The 21,491-nt window shown below is 52.0% G+C and overlaps 1 protein-coding gene across 2 annotated transcripts in view; it reads left to right on the top strand.

Moving 5' to 3' along the window:
- Window positions 1-21,491, top strand: part of PRKCB (protein kinase C beta) — a 267,227-nt gene that overhangs the window by 225,563 nt on the left and 20,173 nt on the right. For both annotated transcript variants that reach the window (XM_036460211.2, XM_036460210.2), the window contains exons 11-13: window positions 15,652-15,743; window positions 16,675-16,737; window positions 20,523-20,661. In XM_036460211.2, coding sequence (XP_036316104.1) covers window positions 15,652-15,743; window positions 16,675-16,737; window positions 20,523-20,661 — 294 coding nt within the window. The remainder of the gene's footprint in view (window positions 1-15,651; window positions 15,744-16,674; window positions 16,738-20,522; window positions 20,662-21,491) is intronic.

A 21,491-nucleotide genomic window follows, 5' to 3' on the forward strand; every position in this document is an offset into this window, starting at 1 on the left:
TGAGGAAGTGGGGGAGTGAGGGAGTGAGGCAGTGAGGCAGTGAGGGAGTGAGGGAGTGAGGCGGTGAAGGAGTGAGGCGGTGAGGCAATGAGGCAGTGAGGGGGTGAGGGAGTGAGGCGGTGAGGGAGTGAGGGGGTGAGGGAGTGAGGGAGTTAGGCAGCGAGGGAGTGAGGGAGTGAGGCGGTGAATGAGTGAGGCAGTGAGGCAATGAGGCAGTGAAGGAGTGAGGGAGTGAGGCAGTGAGGGAGTGAGGCAGTGAGGGAGTGAGGCAGTGAGGGAGTGAGGGAGTGAGGGGGTGAGGCAGTGAGGGAGTGAGGGGGTGAGGCAGTGAGGGGGTGAGGGAGTGAGGCTGTGAGGCGGTGAGGGAGTGAGGGAGTGAGGCTGTGAGGGAGTGAGGGAGTGAGGGAGTGAGGCAGTGAGGGAGTGAGGGAGTGAGGGAGTGAGGGAGTGAGGGAGTGAGGGGGTGAGGGAGTGAGGGGGTGAGGCAGTGAGGGGGTGAGGCAGTGAGGGAGTGAGGCAGTGAGGGGTGAGGGAGTGAGGAGTTGAGGTGGTGAGGGAGTGAGGGAGTGAGGGAGTGAGGGAGTGAGGGAGTGAGGTGGTGAGGGAGTGATGGAGTGAGGCAATGAGGCAGTGAGGGGGTGAATGAGTGAGGAGGTGAGGGGGTGAGGCAGTGAGGCAGTGAGGGAGTGAGGCATTGAGGCAGTGAGGGAGTGAGGGAGTGAGGCTGTGAGGCAGTGAGGGGGTGAGGCAGTGAGGGAGTGAGGCAGTGAGGGGGTGAGTGAGTGAGGAGGTGAGGGGGTGAGGCAGTGAGGGAGTGAGGCAGTGATGGAGTGAGGGAGTGAGGGAGTGAGGCGGTGAGGGAGTGAGGTGGTGAGGGAGTGAGGTGGTGAGGGAGTGAGGCAGTGAGGGAGTGAGGGAGTGAGGCGGTGAGGCAGTGAGGGGGTGAGGCAGTGAGGGAGTGAGGGGTTGAGGCAGTGAGCGAGTGAGGCAGTGAGAGGGTGAGGGAGTGAGGGGGTGAGGCAGTGAGGCTGTGAGGCGGTGAGGGAGTGAGGCGGTGAGGCAGTGAGGGAGTGAGGCAGTGAGGGGGTGAGTGAGTGAGGCTGTGAGGCAGTGAGGGAGTGAGGCAGTGAGGGAGTGAGGGAGTGAGGCGGTTAGGCAGTGAGGGAGTGAGGCAGTGAGGGGGTGAGTGAGTGAGGCTGTGAGGCAGTGAGGGAGTGAGGCAGTGAGGGGGTGAGTGAGTGAGGCTGTGAGGCAGTGAGGGAGTGAGGCAGTGAGGCAGTGAGGGAGTGAGGCAGTGAGTGAGTGAGGCTGTGAGGCAGTGAGGGAGTGAGGCAGTGAGGGGGTGAGGGAGTTAGGGGGTGAGGTAGTGAGGGGGTGAGGCAGTGAGGGAGTGAGGGAGTGAGGCAGTGAGGGGGTGAGGGAGTGAGGGAGTGAGGGGTTGAGGCAGTGAGCGAGTGAGGCAGTGAGGGGGTGAGGCAGTGAGGGGGTGAGGCAGTGAGGCTGTGAGGCTGTGAGGGAGTGAGGCGGTGAGGCAGTGAGGGAGTGAGGCAGTGAGGGGGTGAGTGAGTGAGGCTGTGAGGCAGTGAGGGAGTGAGGCAGTGAGGGAGTGAGGGAGTGAGGCGGTTAGGCAGTGAGGGGGTGAGGCAGTGAGGGAGTGAGGCAGTGAGGGGGTGAGGGGGTGAGGCGGTGAGGGAGTGAGGCTTTGAGCTAGTGAGGGAGTGAGGGAATGAGGGAGTGAGGCGGTGAGGGAGTGAGGGAGTGGGAGGGTGAGGCGGTGAGGGAGTGAGGCGGTTAAGCAGTGAGGGGGTGAGGCAGTGAGGGAGTGAGGCAGTGAGGGGGTGAGGGGGTGAGGTGGTGAGGGAGTGAGGCTTTGAGGGAGTGAGGGAGTGAGGGAATGAGGGAATGAGGGAGTGAGGCGGTGAGGGAGTGAGGAGTTGAGGTGGTGAGGGAGTGAGACAGTGAGCGAGTGAGGGAGTGAGGCGGTGAGGGAGTGAGGTGGTGAGGGAGTGATGGAGTGAGGCAATGAGGCAGTGAGGGGGTGAGTGAGTGAGGAGTGAGGGGGTGAGGCAGTGAGGCATTGAGGCAGTGAGGGAGTGAGGGAGTGAGGCGGTGAGGCAGTGAGGGGGTGAGGCAGTGAGGGAGTGAGGCAGTGAGGGGGTGAGGGAGTGAGGGGTGAGGTAGTGAGGGGGTGAGGGAATGAGGGAGTGAGAGGGTGAGGCAGTGAGGAGGTGAGGCAGTGAGGGAGTGAGGCAGTGAGGGAGTGAGGAGGTGAGGGATGGAGGAAAGGAGGGAGTGAGGCAGTGAGGGAGTGAGGAGGTGAGGGAGGGAGGAAAGGAGGGAGTGAGGCAGTGAGGGAGTGAGGCAGTGAGGGAGTGAGGCAGTGAGGGGGTGAGGGGGTGAGACAGTGAGGGAGTGAGGGAGTGAGGCAGTGAGGGAGTGAGGGAGTGAGGGAATGAGGGAATGAGGCGGTGAGGGAGTGAGGCGGTGAGGCGGTGAGGGAGTGAGGCAGTGAGGGAGTGAGGCAGTGAGGGAGTGAGGCAGTGAGGGAGTGAGGCAGTGAGGGAGGGAGGCGGTGAGGCGGTGAGGAAGTGAGGGAGGGATGGAGTGAGGGAGTGAGGCAGTGAGGGAATGAGGCAGTGAGTAGTGAGGGGTGATGGAGCTGGCTGACAGTGTCTGGGCCAGTTCCCTAGGTAGGAGGACCGTGCTGTGGTGCCTGGGTGGGAAGTGCACAGGAGCAGCGAAGGCCACTGTAGAGTATATTGTCAGTTTGTGTTTTGTGCTCAGAATTTCTTTATGAGTTAGCTTCCTTTAAAAAATAAGAAACCTGGTGTAACGCTGCAAATTTGATATTTGTCTTGCTAGATATTTGTCTTGAAGATAAAAGATCCTTAGTACTATTAAAAAACACACACAGCACCTTAAGGTGGTTAAAATAGATAAAAGAGAACAAAGACACTACTGATATACAAAGCGCCTGTTGTCATTCTTAAAATGTTGCAAATTTAATGCCTAAAACCTGGTGTGGAAAAGCAGAGTTCTGTCGGACGTGTTCTTAGAGGATTGGATTGGAAACCTTTGAGAAACAGGCACGACACAGTTTTAACCGAAAATGTAGCAGATACATTTATTTAAGAGATGATTCTAAACGTGAGGAAGTGGGAGGTGTGCATGGAAAGGACCAGACACCCAGCCAGATGCAGAAGCCACCCTGAGGGCGTGAGTGCTTGGAGACTGCTCACTGCGTGAACTGGCCTCAGGCGGATGGGGTGTTCTCAGTGAGTACAGGGGGTAAATGTGAGCCTCTGGCACAGAAACCAGGGGCTGTGACGCCTGGTGGCTCTGCACGTGGGTCATCGTCTTTATTTTTAATTTGTATTATTTTTTTTAATTAAATTTTTATCTGTGTACATATTTTACCATTGTCCCCCCCTCCCATACATGCCCTCCCTCCCCAGAGTTTTGTGTCCATTGGTTGTACTTATATGCATGTATACAAGTCCTTCGGTTGATCTCTTATCTCCCCCAGATCTCCCTACCCTCCCCGCTGTAATTTGACAGTCTGCTTGTTGCTTTACTGTCTTTATACCTATATTTTGGTTCATCAGTTTATAAGGGGCCAGTGAGCGGGATTAAGAGCTGTGCTGTACGGAGTGCAGGCAGCAGTGAGCGGAGGCGCTGCGCCGCCCGCTGGGGGCACCTGGCGGCGGGGACAGGAGGGGATTAGGTTTCCCTGAGGCAGTTGTCAGCCGCCACATTCACGAAAATTCCCAACTGCCAGTGGGCACAGGCAGTGAAGCCTCCTTAGCAAAACATCTATTTTAAATGTTTTCTTTTTGATTGAACATATGCACTTCTTAAAAAAAAAAAAATAGAATCAGATTTTATGAGTCATTGAAGGATGGAAGTTACTTCCCAAATTTGCTGTCTTGGCCCGATAAGAACTCAGTTGCAAGGCATGCTGGGAGGGACATCAACCCAGAATGCAGTAGAAGACAGGGAGGTAGAGATGATTGCACCTGTAGAGATGGCCCCTGATGACTTGAACGTCCAAAAAGTCCTGGTGCCTTCGGTGGGCTCTGGGCTGGCAGCAGCCTCCAGGGGGTGGTCTGGCACAGGGCGCTGCAGGAGGCAGCTGGGGCAGCAGTCTCAGCCAGGAGGGGGCGTTGCAAGAAACAGAGCACACCTCCCCCAGACTTTCTTTTATACACACACTAGAGGCCCATTTGCACGAAATTTGTGCATGGGGGGGTGGGGGGTGTGCATGTGCACGTGTATCCCTCAGCCCAGCCTGCACCCTCTCCAATCTGGGACCCCTCCAGGGATGTCCAACTTCCCATTTATGCCTGATTCCACTGAGGCCTAAACAGGCAGTCGGACATCCCTCTCACAATCCAGGACTGCTCCAACCACTCGCCTGCTTGCCTACCTGATTGCCCCTAACCATTCCCCTGCCAGCCTGATTGATGCCTAACTGTTCCCCTGCTGGCCCGATTGTTCCTAACTGCCCTCCCCTGCTTGCCTGGTCATCCTCAACTGCCCTCCCCTGTAGGCCTGGTACCTCCCCAACTGCCCTCCTCTGCAGGCCTGGTTGTCCCCAACTGCCCTCCCTTACAGGCCTGGTTCCTCCCAATTGCCCTCCCCTGCAGGCCCGATCACTCCCAACTTCCCTCTCCTGCAGGCCTGGGTCCCCCCAAATGTCCTCCCCTTCAGGCCTGATCACCCACAACTACCCTCCCTTGCTAGCCATCTTGTGTCTACATGGGGGCAGCCATCTTGTGTGTTAGAGTGATGATCAATTTGCATATTACCTCTTTATTATATAGGATTTTTATTTATTTCAGAGAGGAAGGGAGAGAGAGAGAGAGAGAAATATCAATGATGAGAGAGAATCATCGAACAGCTGCCTCCTGCATGCCCCCAACTGGGGATCAAGCCTGCAACCCGGGCATGAGCCCTTGACCTGAATGGAATGCAGGGCCCTTCAGTCCATAGGCCGACACTCTATCCCCTGAGCCACACCAGGCAGGGACAGACTTTCTTATGTTAATAAAGGGGTTTTAGTGGAAGGAACCAACCCAAAGGCAAAGATGTGGCTGAGCCCCAGGAAGGGCTTTCTGTCTCCTTGGTTGTGTTTCTTTAAAAAAATATATTTTTATTGACTTCAGAGAGGAAGGGAGAAGGAGAGAGAAATAGAAACATCAATGATGAGAGAGAATCATTGATCAGCTGCCTCCTGCACGCCCCATACTGGGGATCTAGCCTGCAACCCAGGCATGTGCTATGACCGGAAATCGAACTGGGACTTCCGGGTTCATAGGTGAATGCCCAACCACTGAGCCACGCTGGCCGGGACTCCTTGTCTGTGCTTCTTCCTGCTCACGGCAACATGGCTTTCCTAGCCCCTTGAAGTTTGCCTACCTACCCAGCTCCCTGGGCTCCAATTCATAGAGGACAGGACATCTGATGGAGTGTGCAGGTCAGATGTTTCCTTCTTGATGTAATCAGCTGTAATTGGCTGCTGCTGCCTTGGTGGGAACCTTTAAAAAGGGGCTGAGTCCACAGGGGAGGAATGTTGGTTCTCATGTCAGATGGGAGACATCATCTTGAGCCGAGGGACACTGAATTGGAGCTGGACACAGCCCGCTGTAGCATGCCCCTGGCCCTTGGTGAGGAATGGAGGGAGAGAGATGCCGGGAGAGTTTGTGGGCTCAGGGCTTTAGGCAGCCAGAGCCATTGGAGAATCTTGGGTGCAAGAGAAGACCCCAACATGCAACCACGGCTCGGGAGTCTGGGCTGAGCAGGAAGAGACCCAGCCTGGCTCTCTCTGCCTTCCTGTCGGTGGCCTTGGCGTCAGTAATCAAAGGCCCATAGGATCTAAGGAAGAGAGAGGGGTCCAGCCCCTGAGAACTCCGCTCTATGCGGCGGGCAAGGCTTTGAAAGCTGGAGAAGTCAGAGGAGCCTCAGTTAGTCGACTCAGAGTGTCATGAGGCTATGGAATGCAGAGGAAAGAACAGCTGTGTGGCCCCCCGGCCTGCGAGGTCTCTGAGTCTGCGTGAACTTGACGTGACTCATCTGATGTGTCTTTGCAACACCCGATGAAGGGGAAGCTGCCATTGCCCCTCAGGGAGGCAGAGAAGTTTAAGTATCTGCAGGTTCTCAGTGTGGGGAGCCATGTACCTGGGACTTGAACCTAGGACCTGCACATGTCACTCAGCTGCACAGCACTGCACAGCTTTTCCAGGGAAGCAGGTAGGTCTGAGCAATGAGGCACAGTGGACACACAGGATTAATTCCCTCACCGGCAGGGAAAACCATCAGAGACCATTCAATAGGGAAACACTTCCCACACCCTCCCTAGAGCCGGGTGCATGCTCTCAGTCCGTGGTATCTTATGAACAGTGGCCTGTGTCCCCCGGCAGCTCCATGGGCATGGTGCCACATCCCTCTTCCCCTTGTCTTGGGGGAGGAATGATTCCCTCTCTGCCCCATCCTGGGCCCCAGGTGAACTTGGCACACGCCACCCAGTCCTGTTTTAAATCAGACCAGCCTCATCTCCATGCTCCAGATTTGGGAAATTCTATCCAACCCTTTGCATGATGCAGGGCACAAACACATCTGATTTTACTTATTTTCTGATTAAATGTGAGAGATGAAGGAGAAAGGAGACTTAAAATGAACCAAAGCCACTTCATGCTCAGGGGACGAGGGCCTGTGTAATGAAGAGGAACAGCAATGGCGGGAGGGCAGCGGGAAGACGCGCGCTGGGCGCCAGCAGACGGGCTGGTCTGCGGAGGTAGGGAGTGAGCTTGCCTTTCAGGCTGGATTGCGGTTGACAGGGGAACACCCACGTGGAAACGTCCTGCGCCAGCTGGAGCGGCCGGGGCGCGGGAGGGAGGGGGAGGAGAGACGAGTAAGTCAGGATTCATCAGCCTGAGGATGAGGGCTGAAGTTTTGAACTGTGGCAAGTCCTCTTTGGAAAGTGGAGCAAGTAGGAGAGAGCCAGGCTGGCCTTGGCTCCATGCTCAGTGGATACCTCTGATTTTCATTCGGTGCAACAAATCGGTCCAAATCAAAACGACCGCCGGGGGCTGCGTGAAAGATCTTAGACCTCAGCGTCACTTACAGCCAGAGTGGGGGCTTGGCAGTCACTGAGGAGGGAGTGATTACGTGAGGTTCGGAGGCGGGGTTGGGGGAAGCCCCCAGGGGTCCCTCTTTGTGCCTCTCATTTACTCTTATCGCATTTTACTTAGATAATGGCTTGAGTTTGTTGTATATTTGTTTTAACTGAAATTCTGTGGGCAAAGTCTGTATCTTATTCTTCACTTTTTTCCTTTGACACCTAATGTATGACTTGAAAAAACAAATGTTCAATACGAGGTCTAACATTCACTTCCCACCTGACAAGTGGCTCAGTTGGTTGGAGTGTTATCCCAGGCAACGAAGGATCTCGGGTTCGACTCCTGGTCAGGGTGCATACCTAGGTTGCAGGTTCAGTCCTTGGTCAGGCTGAGTATGGGAGGCAACCAGTCAATGTTTCTCACATTGAAGTATTGAAGTCCCCCCCGCCCCCCTCTCTCTCTCTCTCTCTCTCTCTCTCTCTTTCTCTTCCCCCACCCTCCTCTAAATCAATAAAACCAAAACGCCACTGGCGTTTTCCAAATGCTGATGTCCCTTACTTCTGAGTGGGTGATGAGCCTGGGGTCACAGGCAAATGGCGTTTGTTGTAAAAATCAGTCACTTCGGGGATCTCGGTGCCAAAGTCAGACTGGATGGAGCACAGCGTCCAGAGGCCTCAGACGTGTGTTTATTTTTTACAAAAGCAGCAAATTCCCATTTATGGCTTTGATATGAAGTGTTAAAACTTTAAGATAATTGTGTTTAAGTTTTTAAAAAGCAAGTTAATAAAAATATATTAAAAGTCAGTCAGTAAGTTCTTGTGGCTGAGGCAACCCGGTGAAGACGTAGGAGGACGTGAGGGGGCACGTGGCTGTGGGGGCGCACCTGGCCGCACCCTCTGTCCCTCCTCCTTTGTAGCTCCGTGCATCCTCCCTCCCTCAGCAGCAAGAGCCATAAAACCAGGGCCTTCCCGTGCTTGTTCTGTTTCCACACACACATTAAACAACACGGAGCGATAGCGGGAACATGTGCATCCAGAGCCCAACCCCAGTTCTCGCTCACCTCGTCTGGGCAAGGTTGCCATGGGGACATGTGTCTGGTGTCCCCACGGGCCTGCGCAGTTCCTCACAGGGGCCCCAGATTACCCCCAGCAGCACCCCTGGCAGTGGAAGAGCGCCTGGCATAGTGTTTGCTCAGAAAGTGAAGGGACAGCGAGATGCCGGGATAATGTGGGGTAGCTGAAGCCCTGGTGTGCCAAGCCGGGCTCGGTGAAGTCCGAGCTGGTGGGCCTCAGGCTTCCCCGCATCCGCCTCGTGGGAGAAGGGCCCCAGAGCGTGGTGCTGAGCTCCCCCCGGCGGAGCCCGAGCGGGACTGTGGCTGTGCGCGCAGGGCCAGCGGAGGCCTTCCGGGCAGAAGCAGTGAAATCTCTCCCTCGCTTCTTCTCCGTGGCCGATGCCATCTGCTAGCTTTAAAAATAAGTTATAAAATCAAGTGTTTTGGTTCTTTCAACATGCAGCAAAGACAGATGCTATTTTAAAGCCTATTTTCTATCAAACCTCCTCTCCTCCCTCCCATCCCCCACCCCCCCTCGCCCCAAGAACCAGATCGGGTGTCAGCAGTTCCGGCTGGCGGTGTCCACTCCACCACTAACTTGTATGTGACCTTTTTGCACATCACATGTGCCTTGGGCACTGCCTCGCTCTCTGGCCCTCATGGAGATGTGGAGAGGGTAAAGGAGTATTGCTCTGAGGAAGTCCTTTGGCGTTTCCAAGTAATCGATTATCCTGGACTCCTCCCCCGTGGCCTGCCAGCTCCTCTCCCCCTGGGCCGGACCCCTCGGAGGGGAGGACATACCACGCAGCATGCGGTCTCTAGCTCAGAACCTCACCCAGGAGGCACCTGCTAAGAGGACGCATGTATTGACTCTGGAACCGATCTGCCTGGGTTCAAATCCTGAATCTGCAGCTGAGCCGCTATGTGAACTTGGGTGGGCTATTTACTTTTTCTGAGCTTCAACACTCACGTCTTTCAAAAGGGAGAATGGGCCCAGGCCGGGGGCTCAGTTGGTTGGAGTGTGGTCCTGCACACCAGAAGGTTGTGGCTTTGATTCCTGATCGGGGCACATACCTCAGTTGTGGGTTCGATCCCCAGTTTGGGCACATACAGGAGGCAACCCGGTGATGTTTCTCTCTCTCATCCATGTTTCTCTCTCTCCCTTCTTTTCTCTTTAAAATCAATAAAAACATATGTTCGTGGGTAAGGATTACAAAAAGGGGAGGGGGAGTGGGAGAATGGTAACACTGGTCATGTTCAGTTGTTAGAAAGGTAAGTGAGACCACACATGTAAAGCCCTCAGCTCAGTCACATATTAGTGCTCACACGATGATAGCTTTATTTCGTGATTTTGTCATTCTAACTATCCTGTTTCCCTGAAAATAAGACAGTGTCTTATATTAATTTTTTCTCCCAAAGTTGCGCTAGGTCTTATTTTCAGGGGATGTCTTATTTTCGGGGAAACACGGTATGAGGCACTCTGTACACATTTAACACATGCGCTTGTGGTGTTATTGATGATGGAGCTTTTGTAAGTGGTGGGTGGCAGATTTGTTGCACAGTCAACGTCCTGTGGACATGCTCCTGGTCTCTTAGTACTCTGTGGGCAGGCCAGCAAAGTCCACCTACAAGTGAAGAGACAGCAGGGGACTGGAGAAGTGTCACACAGCTAGAGAGTAGAGGAAAGGGACGTCAGGGCCTGTATGGATTTCAGAACCGGAAACTGCCCTGCCCCTTCATGACCCCTGCGCCTGGTCTTGCAGCCCTGTCTGTACAATAACTTTGCAACTTTTGACTGCAAACCTTTTACATTGCGACCCAGCCATATTGACATATATGAATATAACATAATAGTGCATTTCACAAAATTACACCCAGTTCTCTGTAGAGCATGCTGGTCATTTCCACCCCTTCCTTTCACTTTTTATTAAGTTGATCATGTATCCTATATACTAAAAGGCTAATATGCAAATTAACCAAACAGCAGAAGGATCAGTCACTGTAATGCACACTGACCACCAGGGGACAGATGCTCAACGCAGGAGCTGCCCCCTGGTGGTCAGTGCACTCCCACAGGAGGCGTATCGCTCAGTCAGAAGCTAGGCTCATAGCTGGAGAGCACAGTGGTGGTGGTGGGAGCCTCTCCCCACTCTGAGGCAGTTGGACATCCCCTGAGGGCTCCTGCACTGAGAGATGGCACAGGCTGGGCCCAGAGACTCCTCCGGAGTGCATGCATTTCATGCACCAGGCCTCTAATATATTTATAAAATATATTAGTCCTACCTGGCTGACTAGTCGCTATGATGCACACTGATCACCAGGGGACAGACGTTCAATGCAGGAGCTGCTGTGTCATTTACAGAGAAATGGCACAATGGATCTGGCACCCCCAAAGCAACACTCAGCTTCCCCCAGTAGAACACCACCCTGCCACCACCCTGAGCAACAACCCACCAAATCACAGCCAATCCTGCCAAGACCCCATGGCGCAAAATGCAGCTCACTACCAGCCCAGCTCAGAAATGGTAGCTGTGTCCATCCATGTTGTTGCAGCCGGTGGGTGGGATTTCCTTCTTGTGGCTGAAAAGAATTCACTGTATATACACTATACTAGAGGCCCGTTGCACAGAGATCTGTGCAATAGGCCTTCCTTCCCCTGCCTGTCAGCACCAGTTTTCCTCTGGCACCTGGGACCCAGGCCTTGGCTCTGGCCAGTGCCTTCAGTCTTAGCTCCTAGCTGAGCGCAGCTCCTGTAGCTCCCTCTGCCCCCACCATCCCCCTCATAGCAGGTGTCCCACCCCTCAGCGCCTGCATGCCTGCTGCCCAGAGGCCTGGAGCTGCTGGGGGGCAGGGCTGCGGCCATCTTTGTCAGGTTAATTTGCATACTCACTCCTGATTGGCTGGTGTGTGTCTCAAAGTGATGATTAATTTGCATATTTCTCTTTTCTTAGTGTAGATTTTCCTTATCTATTTACCTGCCCTGACACTGGTTGTTTCCCTAGCCTGGCTGTTGTGAATAGGCTGCAATGCAAACAAGGTACTGATATTGCTTCAAGATAGTGTTTCCATTTCCTTCAGCTAAATACCCAGATATGGGTTTTGCTGGATCATGTGGTAGTTCTATTTCTATTTTTTTGATAAACCTTCCTGCTGTTTTCTGGCATCACTTTACAGTCCCACCAACAGTGCCTGAAGGCTCCCTTTTCTCCACATCTCAGCAGCACTTGTTATATCTTGTCCTTTTGGTAATTTTAAATCAGAATGCAGTTTCTAGAAGCCAGCCAAGCTCACCCTTTTACTTAATCACCTGTGCCTTTCGAGGGGCATTTATGAAGCTCACGTGTGACAATTGGCATGGAAACATCCAAAGAGGCCCTGGAAGGGTTCCAGGTTTAATTCTGGTTGGGGCACATAAAGGCTCCATCCCCTGTGCAGGAGGCAGCTGATCAATGATTATCTCTTATCATTGAGGTTTCTATATTTCTCTTCCTCTCTGAAATCAATAAAAATATATTGAAAAACAAAACAAACCAAATATTCCAGGAGGTAACCAGACTGGAGTTGTTTACTTACAAGTTTTTTTCATTTATTTTTTTAAAAGTTTTCTGCTGGTTTATTTGTCAGTCAAGCAAGGAACTCCATTTACTGATGGTGAATTAATCAAATCATCTTTAATTACAGCAGCTGAAAAAATATGTCCAGGAAAAGACACATTTGTTTAAAACTGTTAGCCGTTTGGTGTGAATAGCTGCTCTAATAGTGGGGGACACTGAAAGCAATATCAATAGTCAATTAAACAAGAAGGCAAATGATGTTGAATGGTTTAGCTTAGCTCTTGACAGGTCAACAGATGTTATAGATACTGTATAGATTTTGATTGTTTGTGGTGTCAGTACTGAATTTAAAATGCCTAAAGGATGGTATTAATAGTCCAACTCACCCTACCACAAAGCAGTTCAATGGCTTAGCAGTGGTAAAGTTTTTATTGCAATTTTTTTCAGGTTGAGATTGAAACTTTTCTGGCAGAGAAGAACTTGCCTTCAACCTACCATTAATGAACACTAAGTAAATAGCTTTGGAAATTAGCTTTTGATGCAGACTTGATAATGTCCAATAAACTCAGCCTAAAATTACAAGACAATACAGTGCTCATAGGTGAAACTTACAGTATGGTAAAGTCATTTCGATGACAATTAAGGCTCATTCAATCACAAGTCACATCCAGTTGCTTTATTTTCTGAGCTTGAACTACAGTTCCAGCAGTTTTTTGAAACTTAATGCAAGTACAAAGGAATTTTCATATTTTGAAATTCATTTAATTGCAATATATGAGTTTCTACCTAATCTTGAAATTTGTTTATTTATTATTTATTTATTTATTTATTTATTTATTATTTTGGCTGGGTACAGTGAACTTTATTGATGGTGCATGACAAGTAGGGCTCCCTATGCTCCTCCCCTTCTTCAGAGGGTCTGGGATGGAAACGGTGGTCAGGAGATTCTCAGTGTGTTGGGATTGATCAGGGGCAGGGACTCCCCAGCAGCTGAGGGCCTCTCTTCCTCTCGCTGGGGCTTGTGGTCCAGAGGTTCTTACTGCATAGAGGCCATGGGAACCATGCGGTCCACCAACCTGTTGCTGTTGCCAAATTCAATGTCAGACCAGGGAATGAGTTTGAAAAAGTGGTCATTGAGGGCAACGCCAGCCCCAGCATCAAAGGTGGAGGGTGGGTGTCACTGTGAAAGTCGCAGGAGACAGCCTGGTCCTCAGCGTAGCCCAGGATGCCTGCTTCACTCCCTTCTTGGTGTCACATATTTGGCAGCTTTCTCCAGGCGGCAGGTCAGATCCACAACCGGTGGGGACACGGAAGGCCATGCCTGTGAGCTTCCCATTCAGCTCAGGGATGACTGTGCCCGCAGCCTTGGCAGCCCCTCGCCCATCACACCACAGCTTCCCAGAGGGGCCATCCAGGGTGGCGGTGATGGCATGGACGGTGGTCATGAGTCCCTTCATGATGCCTAAGTTGTCACGGATGACCTTGGCCAGGGGGCCAAGCAGTTGGTGGTGCAGGAGGCATTGCTGACAATCGTGAGGGGGTTGTCATACTTGTCATGGTTCACACCATCACAAACATGGGGCATCCGCAGAAGGGGCAGAGACGATGACCCTCTTGGCTCCGCCCTTCAAGTGAGCCCGGCCTTCTCCCTGGCAGTGAAGACACCAGTGGACTCCACCACATACTCAGCACCAGCATCACCCCATTTGATGTTGGTGGGATCTCGCTCCTGGAAGATGGAGATGGGCTTTCCAATGATGTCACATTGCAATGCTTGACTTCCTCTCCCTAGTGACTAGCCTCCTTGGAGTTTCTTCAGCCCAGGAACACGACTTGCTTTATAGCCAAGTGGAACATTTTACACTTTAACCAAGTGAAGTGTTTTCCCGTGCCTCATCTCATTTGATCCTCACAAAAATCCTGGAGTAAGTAGAAAGGAGACTTGGTGAAATCCTACTTTCTTTTCATTAGCTGGAAAACAGAGATTTAGAAAGTTTAGAAACTTGACCCTGCTGAAAAGAAGTAAGAAATGGTGGGCCTTGAAAATCACTTCAGGTTTTCTCACTGCACAGAATATAGTCAAACACTGCTGCAGTTAAATATTTTATCTTTGTTCTCCCTTCATGATCTATAATAATAATCTGCTTCATGTTGATATTTATTGCAGTGTTGCTGACAATTACCTGAAAGAAGTTAGAGTGCTTCACTGAGCTGGACAAAGTTTAGCTAAATCAGAAAGCAGGTCTTATTAAGCAAATTTATCTCTCTATATAAAATTCTGTCTGGCGCTAATCATGTGTTTCGATCTGTCATTGTCAATCATGAATTTGGTTGACACTTCTACTATAGAAAAAGGGTGAATAGTAATATTAAAAATTTTTTTTCTAATTAATTTTCCATCAATGTGCATGAATTCGTGCACCGGGCCACTAGTGTGATATAAAGGAGTGATGTGTGGCTTCCCTGGGCAATTCTGACTCTGGGGTCTCAGATGAAAGTTGTGTCTTCTTGGGGAAAGTGTTTGTTTGGGGCTCCTGCCCATTTTTTAATTGGATTGTTTACTTTTGTAGTTGAGTTGTATGGGTTCATTATATATTTTAGATGTTAGCTCCTTATAGGAGACATCGTTCACAAATATCTTCTCCCATTTAGTTGGCTGCCTTTTTCTTTTGATGATGGTTTCTTTTGCTGTGCAGAAGCTTTTTATTTTGATGTGGTCCCATTCATTTATTTTTGCTTTTACTTTCCTTGTCTTTGAGGTCAATTCATAAAATTCTCTTTGAGAAAAAGGCCCATAAATTTTCTTCCATGTATTTTGTTGTTTCAGGTTTTATATTTAGGTCTTTATCATGCTATGAGAAATAATTCAGACAGGAAAGAACAAGAATCATATTATTTTACTCATGTGGGAAATAAAAAAGGAAGCAACAAATGAAGCAACAAAACTAACAAACTCTTAGACACTGAGAACAGTATGGTAGTTACCGTAGGGAAAGGAGGATGTGGGGGCGGCGGAGGAGGGGGGGCTGAAGAGGGTAAAAGGGGGCCTAATATATGGTGATGGAAGGAGACTGGACTATGGGTGGTGAGCACACAATTCAATATACAGATGACGTATATACAGTTGGACACTGCAGCTTGTATATGTTATTAACCAATGTGACCTCAATAAATTTAATTTTTTTAAAATGGTGGTCTCCAGCTGGGGTTGCATCACCTGAAGGTCTGACTGGGGCTGCAGGGGCTGCTTCTACGGTGGCCCACTCACGGGCGGGAGGGGTGCTGGCTGTGGCAGGAAGCCCGTCCTCTGCCGAAGGCCCCTTTCCACGGTGCTGCAGGGGGTCCCTGGGCCACGGCGGCCGCCTCCTCCAGGGCAAGTGATTGAAGAGAGAGCAAAGTGGAAACTGTCATGTCTGTTGTCTGGAGTCTGGGAAGTCCCACACTGTCATTGTCTGTCATTGTCAGCTACTGTATCCTATTGATTACCAAGTCAGTCTTTGTCCTCATGGGAAGGACTACCTAGGATGTGAAGACCAGGAGGTGAAACTCATAGAAGGGGGCATCATGGAGCTTTGATAGGCCACCTACTAACTGTAATAGGATTGACTTAATATTGCCTACTTTTCACTAAAACTAGCTTTCTTCTAAATAATACCTATTAAATCCCAAGACTCAGGTGCTGTGTCTTTGTCAATACAAATGGACATAGAGTTATTGACTAAAAGGAACACTCTTGCACCATCTGTGCTCACCTGCATGCTTACAGTGACACAAACACCTCCCATCCCCCACCCCCGCGGGGAACAAAGGCGGACCACTGGAGGCTGGTGGCATCTTGGTGTTTGGCCATGCCTCCTGCTGTGCCCTGCTGTCTGCTTGGAACCCGAGGAATGCCGGTGCTGATGGGCCACTTGCTGTCTTCCTCCAGGACCGCCTGTACTTTGTGATGGAATACGTGAACGGCGGCGACCTCATGTACCACATCCAGCAGGTTGGCCGGTTCAAGGAGCCTCACGCTGTGTAAGTGAGGGCCCTCCTCTGCATTTCCCTGGGGACATGCGGTGGGTTGACAAGCTCGCCTAGGGTGTCTGCTAAGAACTCATGGCCCTTCACCAAGCCCCCAGGACTCCCTCAGGGCCCCATCCTGTCATTCCAGAGGCTGCTGTTTAGCTCAGCCCTGCCCTGACCTCCTCCCTGCCCAGGCTGTGACCACTATATGCTGGTAGAGTTGCATTCTTCTGCTTCCAAATCCTGCCACTCATATATTGTGGCACAATTGCCATGGCAGTGTGAGCTCAGGGTTGTCTCTCTTCTTCAACTTCTAGTAGTGGACTATAGGCCTTAATCCTATTCTCTCTCTCTCTCTCTCTCTCTCTCTCTCTCTCTCTCTGTCACACACACACACACACACACACACACACACGTGCCCGAAGCCCTGCCCAGCCCTGTGCTGTAACCGCCTTCAGTAAGTGCTCTCCCACCCTGGCCTACCATTTATCAGTTGTAGAACTTGGCCAAGTTATTTCATATCGCTGAGCCTCGGTTTTCTCAGTTAAGGAGCAGGACCCACCAAATTGTAGTTAAATTTGAAACAGATAATAACCCACAATGATGCGAGGTGAAGGGCCAGCCTTCCACAGATGGCAGCTGCTATTACTAAGCTGTTTTAACTTGGTGTGCTCTGAACCGACCCTTCTCCGACTAGTCCACCATATCCATGGCCTCCTCCCCACTAGGCAACTGCTGACCCTCTGCCCACCCCAGTGCATCCTCAGGGCGGCTTTCTACACCCTGCTCGCTCATCCACACCCGTACGTTGTTTTATGAGATGGGTGGCCGGCCATCTGTGACAGGCATTGATGTCCTACGCCCAGTTCAATGTTGTATGAAACTCTGAGAGCTGCCAAACACATGGTGTCCTTGAACTTCTCATGGCTTTTGTTTATTTCAGATTTTACGCTGCAGAAATCGCCATCGGCCTCTTCTTCTTACAGAGCAAGGGCATCATTTACCGGTACGTGAGCTGCGTGCTTCCCCGCGTGGCCTTCGCCCCTCCCTTCCCTGCCTCTTCTTTAACCGCTTTTAGAATCCGTTCCATGGTGGGGCGGAGTCCTCCCAGGCTGTGCTCCACCAGGCGGAGGCAGCATCGCCCACCGCCCTGGCAAAGCTCGGGCAGCTCCGTGCTGCCACAGACGTCCCTGCCCTCCGCCCCCAGGGCTGGTTTGCCCTGCAAACCCGAGGCCATTTGCTCTGAGAGGAGGCTCAGCAGTAGGCCCAGCACTTCCTTCTGCCTGGAGACCCCACAGTTGCACATTTGGGGAGCAAGCAAAGCATCTTGTTGGCAAGACGTGGAAGATCATATTATTTTGGAACAAGTTGTGTGTTTTGCTATGTAATCACAGTTTAGACATGGATTTCTAGTAGCTTCCCCTGGAAGACAGGATTAGGTTTGGGACTTGGCTTTTGCCCATGTTTGGGAGCAACTGTGTGTTCACAGCTGCATGAGTCAGACCATCTTACACTTCATGCGAGGCAGGCGGCAGAGCGGCTGCTGTCTGTCCGTGAGTCCGGGGTGTGCAGTTCTCACAACCACACAGACCACAGCGCACAGACAGTGCCGGCAGGGATGCTGCCACACAAGAGGAGCTGGCGGCGCAGGGCTTCCGGAGGGCACTTGCCACGTGTGGGGCCTATTGAATCCATTTCATTTATTCATTCGACAAACATTTTATCAAAATCCTGCCGAGCACTGTGGTGGGGGTACAGCTGTGAAAAATCAGGCCAAACCACCTGCTTTGTGGAACTGAGACTCTGGTGGTGGGAGGCGGGCGCGTGAACCAAAGCCGAGGCCACAGAGCAGCGGTGAGTGCTATGGAGGGAGAGCGAGCAGGGAGAGGGTCCTGTGTGCAGGGTGGGGTAGTGCCCGCTGTTCTGCAGACGGCGTGCGATGACGGTCTGAAGAGTTAGGGGGACTCAGAGGCCTGGACCTCTTAAAGCAACCGAAGGATCGGTACTAAAACGCGCACAGGGATCAGGCCCGGTGGTCTCCAGCAGATCGGGTGTGGCCCGTGGATGCTAATGGATGGAGGGATGGAAGGCGGGGCCTGACCAGAAGCCTGCAGATCCTGGCTTGCTGCTCAGGAAGTGGCGGCATGAAGTCTAGCTGTGGAGGGACGATCTCGTCCTGACTACACGGAGCCCCACACCCTTTACTCCCGGTGCCGGAGGGCGGTCAGAGAGGAGAGGCTGCAGCTGGCGCTCGGTGCTCTGGGGTAGGGGCAACAGGAATGAGGGGGTAATAGTGTGGACTGCAGGGAGTGTAGTCATCCCGCCATGCTCACCCTCACTGCCCACGCGCACCTGTGAAGCCTCGGATGCCCCGGGCCGTCCTGGCGCTGCATCTTGGTGTGCCGAAGGCAATGCTGGTGTTGCAGCTACACATCTTCTGTGACATGAGCCGCGAGTCGAAGCCAGTGACTCCCTGTGCCTACCCTGAGGCAGGGCTGGGTGACTGCTCCTCTGATTTTCTCCGTTCACGTGACCTCAGAGCCTCACCCTGTACAGCGCTCAGGCTGCTGGGGGATGGACCATGGGACTGCAGGTTTCTTAAAGAAAATTCTATTCCAGGGGAGGACCCCGAAGAGGAAATAAGAATCGTTGCCCACTGGGTTGGGATCAGGGTGAGGCTTCCAGTTGGGATCAGGGGTGCGGGAGACAGGACATGGCCATTCAGGGCGTAAATTCCCAAGGTCAGCATCTCGGCGCTCAGCATGCTTCACTCCAAAGCTCTTTCCCCTGAGTGCATGCTCCTCCAGGCTCCCTCAGCTGGTTTCAGGAGCCATTCATTATCCCTTTAAGCCACTTGGCATCTGCGCCCAGCATTTGTGTAGCAAGAGCCCACCTCCCACTGTGCAGATTTAAAATACAGATATTCTCTTAGTGTTCTCTTAGCGGGGTTCCCGCCCACACCCAGCCAGGCCAGGCACACAGCCCAGGCTCTGGCACTTGGCACGCTGGCCGAGACCTTGAATCAGAAGTTAATGGCCAAGGAAGCAGAGACTGGCCCTCAAAACTGACCACACCTAGTTCCAGGGCAAGCGGGGAAGTGGTTGTTAGTAACAACAAGCAGAGGGCAGCTCCAGGGCTCCATGGAAGGAGGGTGAGTCTGTGTGGGGGCAGCCTCAGGGTGAGCTCTTTCCTGCCAGCTCCATGCTGCATTTAGGCCTCCGTCCTGGGCCTCAGCCTCCTCAGGCTCCATGAGCTACCCATCCCCTTCAAAACATCTTCTTAGGTTCAAATAGAGTTTGCTTTTGTTGCTCACATGAAAGAATCTCAGTTAAGAGTTTTTGAAATTGGTAAATTAAAACTATAAAAACTACATGACAGCGCGTGTGGCTTCTTAATGTCCTTGAGATTGCCTTCATGGCGGCACAGTCTTTTCCAGTGTTACAAAGCTCCCTCCTTTACCTAGAGCCTAAGTGAAGAGGTGCGCAGGTATGTCAGACTTACCTCTCTGAGGACCGTGCTGGGGGTGTTGGGGCGGGGGGTGGGGGGGAGCCTTCCTGCCAAACTTAGAGTCAGATGAGGGTGTATCACGTTGAGCAAAAGAAGACTCCAACACCACGCCCGTGTGCAGCGAGCATCCTGGGGATCCTCCACCCTGAGGCCTGTGACTCCTGAGGCCCCTGTCCTGTAACATGAAGATCTTACCCCTTCAGCTACTTTTGTGGGGGCCTGGGGTCCAGAGGAGGGGGCTGTCATGGGTCCCTGGTGACCAGACATGTACACAGGTATCTCTAGGCGAAGTATGTTTCTGCAAAGCCCAATTTCCCTAAGTTCTTTTAAAAATATTTTATTGATTTTTTTTACAGAGAGGGTCAGAAAGTTACAAACATTGATGAGAGATAAACATTGATCAGCTGCCTCCTGCACCCTCCCCTCCCCCCAGTGGGGATGTGCCCGCAACCAAGGTACATGCCCTTGACCGGGATCAAACCTGGGACCTTTCAGTCCACAGGCCAATGCTCTATCCACTGAGCCAAACCGATTTTGGCGAATTTCCCTAAGTTCTGAGCTAGCATGCAGGGACCCCGGTTTGTATTATACATAAGCATGAGGCTGGAAAGGGGTAGCACCCAAGATAGCTTACCCCAAGTCTGTGTGTAAGCAGACCACCCCTAGGAAGAAGAGACCTCACCCATACAGGTGGGAGATGCCTGCATATGTGGCCACGTTGTATTCTTTTGGTTGAAAATTCGACAGCAACTCAATTAAAACTAACATAAGAGGCATTTTGGGGCTCCATCCTGGGAGCGTGCAGGAGGTGGCCAATCGATGACACTCTCTCATCATTGAAGTTTCTATCTCTCTCTCCCTCTACCTCTCCCTTCCTCTCTCTGAACTCAATAAAAACATATTAAAAAATAACAATTTTGTGGGGGGGAAACTGTCTTCCTATGAAATGCAAGGGGTTCTTAGGTTACACATGTCCGTTATGAGGTGCCCCTTGACCTCTGCCCTTCATTAGCATCCAGCATCCTGGGGGTGTCTTCTCCCTCCCTGCGGCTCGCTGGGTCTGGCGAGAAGCTGGGCACAGTTGGCTGCACAGAAAAAGCAGCACACGGGTGTGTGGGCCTTTCCCGACCTTCCTGCTAGATGATCAGCCATTGGAGGGTCAGGGCTGCTTACACTTCCTTCTGCCCCCACACACTGAGCACAAGGCTGCTCACGTGAGTGGCTGCTGGGTGACTTAAAATAAACAATGTGTATTAAGTCCCTACATTCTTATGTTCACAACAGCGACCTAAAACTAGACAACGTGATGCTGGATTCCGAGGGCCACATCAAGATCGCCGACTTCGGCATGTGCAAGGAGAACATCTGGGACGGGGTGACCACCAAGACCTTCTGCGGCACTCCGGACTACATCGCTCCCGAGGTGAGCAGGCCCGGAGCAGCCCCCAGCCCTCTGAGCTGTCAGTCCTTAGAGATCACACATGCAGATTCGCTCCCACACACTTAGAGCGCAGGCCCAGATACACCGGGTTTGGGAGAAAGCTTAATCAAACTCAGCAGAACATCCACCGCACACCAGCAAAATCCTCCTTCAGGCTCCTGTGGCTCATGGCCACGTGGTAGCTGCCTATTGTGACATCACAATGTCTGTGAGGCGGGAGAGGTCCCAGGCTGATGTGAGGCAGGAGGCAACAGGTGTGCTGAGCCCGGGAAGACCTGGCCTCATTCCTGTGATGAAGGTACAAATGAAAGGTAAAGGTCGGATTCCAGTCTCCTCTTCCCGAAGGAGACGGTCAGTTACAGAATGAGTTTCCCAACACGTCATGGTACAGACATTTGTGCCAGGTGACACCTTTCCTTCCTCTGGTGCCCAGAGAGGTTACTGTATGTACAGTCTGCTCTTGGTCTCCAAGGAACGGAACTGAGGGTGTGGCCAGCATCCTAGGCTTGTCTGTCACCGGACATGGAACTGGTGACTGGAGGCCCCTTGTAACTGATAACGTGGCTCAATATTTAAAATCTGCATTCTCTTTCACCCTCTCCTAGGAACCTAGTCTACATCACACATGTGCACGCGCGCACGCGTGCACATACATACACACACATGCAGTCGGGTGGGCAGGTGGCCCCTCTATAGTGCACAAGGGGCAAGCTGCAGGCCTGCCTCTGGCTCCTTTCCTTTGTGAGAGGATTGAGTTGGGTTGTCGTGGGGATCCAGTGGGGGTGACGTGCTTCACAAGTGAGCAGACACTT

Source organism: Pipistrellus kuhlii, unplaced genomic scaffold (genome assembly GCF_014108245.1).
Source record: "Pipistrellus kuhlii isolate mPipKuh1 unplaced genomic scaffold, mPipKuh1.p scaffold_m20_p_31, whole genome shotgun sequence".
In the NCBI taxonomy this organism is placed as follows: domain Eukaryota; kingdom Metazoa; phylum Chordata; class Mammalia; order Chiroptera; family Vespertilionidae; genus Pipistrellus; species Pipistrellus kuhlii.